The following is a 6,164-nucleotide window of genomic DNA, read 5'->3' as shown; positions in this document are numbered from 1 at the left end:
GAAAGAGACTGTTACTCTGTATCTGCTGCAAAACTACTGGCTCTGACACCAATCTGCTGCTCTACTGGGATCACATTGACTCTTGAAAGCCAAGCAAAAGATTACATCCTCTGGACAAAGGCTGCGCACAGTGCTGGTAAACATTTGGTGTGCATTGTACTGAGGAAAGACAGGTCATGATTTGAGGAATCTGTCTGATTACCTTCTACATGGTTGTGAGAGTTGATAACAAATTACTATTCAGATTGTGTACACTGTGTAGTTAGCCTGAAGTGGAAAGGTCTGGCATTTAATCTCTTCCATTTGTCAAGCTTTCCAAAATCTTTATGTTAAAGAATATACAAGTTTGGATGCACATTCATGAAAAATGGGAGGACATACAACTATATGCTTCCACAGGAGCAACATTGTCTAAAGTAGGGGTCGATAACCTATGGCCTGCAATCTGCATCCAGTCTGTGGAGCTGTTTTTCCCCAGCCAGCAGAGCCAGGTGGGAGCTGGGCTTCAGTGGTATTTCAACAGTGGGGAGAAGCGATGGTAGTGGCAGCAGCTGGGTGAGAAGCACTGTTCCACCTTGGACTCAAGCTGGGTTGTTTCTGCCCACTGCTTGTAAAATGTTCAGCAGCTGGTCTGAAGGATTGAACTGTAGTCTCATGTTGACATAAAGACATATGCAGCCTGCACCAAATCTCTTAACATCCTTTTCTTGGTTATCCTGCCCCTCTGAATGTTTTAGAGTTGAAGACTCTTCCTGTGCTGTGTAATGTTTGCCTTGTATCACTGTATGACTTCAGGTTTTTTAAAATGTTTTTCCCATCTGGTGTGACTAGACCTATTATTGTTTTGTTTCAGGCTCTTGCCCAAGCCCTTCTGAATCCACGTGTATTGTAGAATATGGAAGAGCTGTGGACATCAGTTACCTGCAGTACCTGTGGGAAGCTCAAGCCACCATCCTCCAGTGCATGAAAGACTGCAGGGTTTGGTCTTCCCCATATGATGGGGAAGACCCTGACCCAGACACTTTTATTCAAACGCTGGCTGAGGAAAACACTAAAAATGTGGGGCAGCCCATGTTCCGACTCCAGCAGAGAAGTTCCAGCAACTGCAGCTCCTCTCAGATGACTTCCATGGGAGAAAAGATGCAATTGGAGCTGGAATGGGATGACAGCTATGACACAGGAATTTCTCCTGGATCTGATGTGAGCTCACCCCAGAATTATGATGATCTGGGAAGTGGAGAGGCACAGCCACCTGCAGAGCCACCAAAGCACATTCAAGAGATGAAGAAGAATGCAATCATGCTCATCAAAGGGTCTTATGTAGAGGAATCTGATTTTCAGGATGATGTCATGATTTACAGACTTTGTGCCCAAAAGGATGCTCAGGATAATGACAGCTCCAAAGAGAAAACTTTAAATACAACCAGAGAGTCAAAGAAAACAGTTCAAAGCCTGTCTTCTGATAATGGGCCTCTCACAAAGCCTCAGTCGGATGGAGACTTGGAGGAACACAATAAGAAAAATTCAAGCTTAATTCTTGATGTAACAAAGGAAAAACCAAACCAGGAGACTGCTGAAGTGCACCCAAGGCCAAATTTAGAGCTGAAGCTCTCTTCTCAGGAAGCAGATCATAATTCAAACATGAGGCTGCTAAGTCCAGACAGTGAGGATTTAATTATACAATATGACAAAATTATTAAAGAACTAAATTCTAATACTACGGGCTTGGAAGAGGAACAGAAGTTGGTGAGCTTTGAACCTTTATCTCCAGCAGAAGAGGAGGAGGACTTTGAGAATTTCTCAGCAGACACTCCCTCTGCAGAAAGCATACCATCTCCATTTGGAGCAAAGGAGGATGCTTCTTCCAAGCATTATTCACGGAGCCAGAATGCTCCATTTACAGGTTGAAAGTTCTCATTTAATTAAATCTTTTTTTTTTTTCCTTCTATTATGATAGTGTCAAAGAGCTGGCCAAGAACAGGACCACCATTATTCTAAGTTGCTGCACAAACATAGAATCAGCAGTAGTCCCTACCCTGAAAAACCTAGTTTGGACAAGACAGACAAGAAGGGTAGAGGAAAGAATAATCAGCGTGATGATAGCAACTGTTAGTTCCACATTTTTCCCTAGTTTCATTTAATTGTTTAAATCCTCTTGATGGTGTTATTGCACAGATGTCAAAGTCATTGCATTCTTGGGGACCACTCTACTTTTATGAGGGGAGAGAATAACCAAATAATTTCTCTAATGCAGTGATCGCACCTTCCATTTCTGCAGTTACTTCTACAACAGCGTAGAGAACATAAAAAGAAAACAGCAGAAACTCTTCTGCCACTCTTACCTGCTATTTCACTTTTGAGCACCAGGTGGCAGCACTGTTGTCATTTCTACATCTGCCTCTGAAAACAGCCCTGGCATCCTTCTTTTCAAATGCCTACGCCACCATCAGCGTTGCACTGTTTCCCACACACCAAGCACATTGTGAACTATGACCACAGGATTCATTTGGGAGGGTACCATATGCTTTGGGGCGATCTTTTTTAATGTTTGTACAGCACCTAGCACATTGGGGTCCTGGACTGGAGTAGGGTTCCCAAGTACTGTGTCCCTACAAAGAATAGTAATAAAAAGTGTTGGCCTACTTGTCTGCAACAAAGCCTCTAAGGGTGACTTAACTTTTGGCAAAGGGGATCCATTAACGTTTTAGTCATTTAGTCAAATGTAGGCTCTTTTGGCAGGGCAGCATGCCTGGTATCGTTTGAGAAGGACAACTTGTTTTTCAAATGGATTTGCTAATATTGGTCCCTGTACCAAAAGCCTTTCTCACGTTCCCAGTTACATTCAGCGCCTTTATTTTCCTATCTCTCACTGTTGAATGAAGCTCAGATACTTTGGTCCATCTCCCTTCTCTTGTTTCCCTTTTGCTCCTGTCAAACAAGGCTGGGATACTAGGACTAACATTCCTCCAAAAGGGTACTAGGTTCTTGCGGTATGTCTACACATACACAATGCCTTGCAGAGATACCTAAGCTGGCTCTCAACTAGCTACTTCAGGTACCTCAGCAACAAGGCCACTGTAGCATGGTGCACTTCTGTTACTAATTGGCCCTGCTGAGAAGGAGGGTCTGTTAGCTCAGATGGAGTACTTATGAAAATGGCTATGCTGCTTCTGAGGCCTGAATTAGCACAGGTTTCTCTGTACAGCACTGAACTGTACCATGCAGACATACTTTGTCTCCTCACTCTATTTCAAACGATCTTTTAACTGGTGGTGTGTGGGGAAAACGTTTGATAAATTGTCTTTTGAAATGGAGATTATGTTGTCATTCAGACACACTGACATTTCTCTCTTCTATAGGTTACCACATAGAAATAAATTGTTCTCCTTTTAATTTGGGATCTGGTGTCATGTGGCGGTCTGAGGGGTCAGATTTGTGTCAGCATAGTGTTGTTGGGCACTGTCATAGGATGGAGTTTTATTTTGTAGGGTCACATATCTATCAAGGGTCTCCTACCCCCAGTAAATTCTACCAGCACGCAGATGTTCTGTTCCATATTTTGTACCTCAGCAAAAAAATTGGTATTGGATGTGACCATTTGTTAGAAAATAATTATTCCTTTAGTATTTATGTGTAGCATAAGAGCATTAAAACACAATGCTTCTCTACTTACCCCATACTATAAATCAGCACATTGGTAATGAGGGGGTATACTGGCAAATATCTGGGTGTGTCACTATTTTGTTATTATGTCCATGACTCTTCATTGGAACATGCATAAAACCTATTTTGATTCTAATTAGCTTGTGCTCTGCCATTTTTTTGACTTGTTAAACTCTGCCAAACGTCTGTGGTTGTTGCTTTATTATGGTTCTTGAATGGTATGGAGCTACTGTTTTTTCAGTTCCATCTGTGATTGAGAGTGGTTTGTGCATATTCCAGTGAAGTCTCCTGAAGTGATGCTGAGCTTTTTATGCAAATTACTGGCTTTAGTTGTAGATGCTCCAAACATAGCTAAGCCTTGATCTGTCTCCCCACCTTCTCCTAGAACCCCTTGCACAACTGTCCTTGGTCCATCACAGGTCCCACTGCACCTGGAGCATGTCACTCTGCGTGGGGGCAGGGAGAAGGGACAGACATTGGTGGGAATGGGCTTTTTCTATATCCCAGCAAAATGTTCCTAGGCGGCTCCGTGGGTGGGAGTGCTAGTGTTGATGTGGTTCCAGGTGGCCACTATCAAGTCGATTGATGTATTATGTAGACCTGCATTTTGACAGCTGTCGTGTGAGTTAGAGTTGGTATTTTATAAGCCAGCACAGTAGCCCTATGGTAGGCCTGGCATCTGTGTTCTCCTCAGTGAAACAGCACTGAGGTTAGCAATGATGGGATGTGGTTCAGGGTGTATACCTCCTTACACCTTACTTTGAACTCACAAGTTTTTAAATGGACTGGGCTACAGTCCTCAGCCATGCCTTGCTGGGAAGAGCTGTAAAGTAGTAATTTGTGGCTTAGTTCTTTATTTTGGCATTGGCTAGAGATTGCTTTTGCCTCCAGCATAGTTTTAAAGCTGTCCTCAAGAATGCTGTAATCTTAAGCACAGTCAGTGAAGACTCTGAAGGGTGTTGTTTATTGGCAGGTGCTTATAGAAGTGCCATGAGATTTGGGCCACATTCTTTACCTTAGGAATGCCCCCAGCATGCTTCTGATGCCAAGGGCCAAGACAGGGGTAGCAGAGCAGTCAGCTATGCTGGCTCTGTGCCACCTGGGATTCTTCTACATCAGAGGGATACCCCTGGGGGACAGCTGCTGGTTTCTTGTACTTTTGCCCTGTGGGAGGGGCATAGCAGGACTGGAATTGCACTCAGTTTGAGCCTCACATTTTTTTGCCATCAGGTGACCCTTACAGACTGCCTCAAGTGACACATCTGCTCAGTCATCTGGCAGCACGTACTAAAATCCATTGCCATTTGCTTAAACTTGGGTTTGTGCTGGCAAATACTTCTTAAGCCTCACACCAAGGGGTTTATGTACTTTCACCATAAATAGTTTTCTATTGCAGCTGCTGTACTGGAAAATGAGTACACAAACCAACCCAGTTATTTATTGGCAATGCTTGTATATAAAGCCTACATCTACCAACAATTTTGCTGATAAATCTATTTTTATGGCTTCTGCACTTTGTGTGAATTTTTGCAGCATAAGAAATGTTTTTCTTGTGACATGGACTTGTGCAGGGTTTTGGTTTTTATGTTTAAAGTAGCATTTTCATAATCCCTCAAACACCACGAAGTATTATGATGATATGAGAAACCTCAGCATAATTTACCCTGTCCCTTCTTTTGCAGAATTAACTGAGAACAGTAATAAGAAGCCGGACCCTGCTTTCACTGAAGTCACTGGCAGGCCTCCAGTTAACTTCAGTGGAACAGGACTATAGAATGTAATTCACAGGACTGTCTTTATTGGCACACTCAAGGTAGAATGCTTGTGTGGGCTTAATATACTCTTCATGTCAGCTGATTGGCTACCCCATCAAAGTGTCCTTGCTCATGATAGGGTTAACAGGAGAAAAAGCTATGTCTTTTGTCTGTGCAGACCCAGCTTTCCTCCTGCTAACTTTTAAATGGCATGTAAAAAGTCTGTCTTGGTCAGATATGGAGATCTACACCCCTTTTCAAATGTTTGTTCCTTTGATCTTAGGATGCGTTTTCTCCGTGTTAAGAATATAACATTGGTTCCTTTTGCTTTTCTTGCAGGACCATTTATCAGTGTAGTGCTGTCAAAACTGGAGAATATGCTGGAGAATTCATTACATGTGAACTTGCTGCTCATTGGGATTATTACTCAGCTGGCCAGTTACCCTCAACCTCTCCTTCGTTCCTTTTTACTCAACACCAATATGGTGTTTCAGCCTAGTGTACGGTCATTATATCAGGTACTTCATCAATGCCTTAGTGCTACCCACTGACAATCTAGGCCAGGGGTGCTCAGGCTCTGGCCCATGGAGCAATAGCATCTGGGCCACAGGGCTCCCTATAGGTTGGCCACCTTCTCCCACAGCCAGATTGCCAAGCCACACGCCCTGCAGCAGATCAAAGCCAGGCCATGCCTTACCCCCCTCATCCCCCGGTTGGGTTGGGTTTGGTCTGGGCTACAGCCTCTTT

General features: G+C 43.4%; 1 protein-coding gene across 1 annotated transcript in view; it reads left to right on the top strand.

Annotated features, from left to right (window-relative positions):
• FAM160A1 (family with sequence similarity 160 member A1) overlaps nt 1–6,164 on the top strand; it is a 67,840-nt gene that overhangs the window by 46,434 nt on the left and 15,242 nt on the right. Inside the window, 3 exon segments of the mRNA XM_006019164.3 lie at nt 1–136; nt 854–1,903; nt 5,757–5,935. The exon segment at nt 1–136 is cut by the window's left edge and continues 15 nt beyond it. Coding sequence (XP_006019226.1) covers nt 1–136; nt 854–1,903; nt 5,757–5,935 — 1,365 coding nt within the window.

This window comes from Alligator sinensis, unplaced genomic scaffold, assembly GCF_000455745.1.
Source record: "Alligator sinensis unplaced genomic scaffold, ASM45574v1 scaffold169_1, whole genome shotgun sequence".
Classification (NCBI taxonomy): Eukaryota; Metazoa; Chordata; order Crocodylia; family Alligatoridae; genus Alligator; species Alligator sinensis.
Note: the sequence above shows the minus strand (reverse complement) of the source record. Positions and strands in the feature narration are given on the sequence as shown.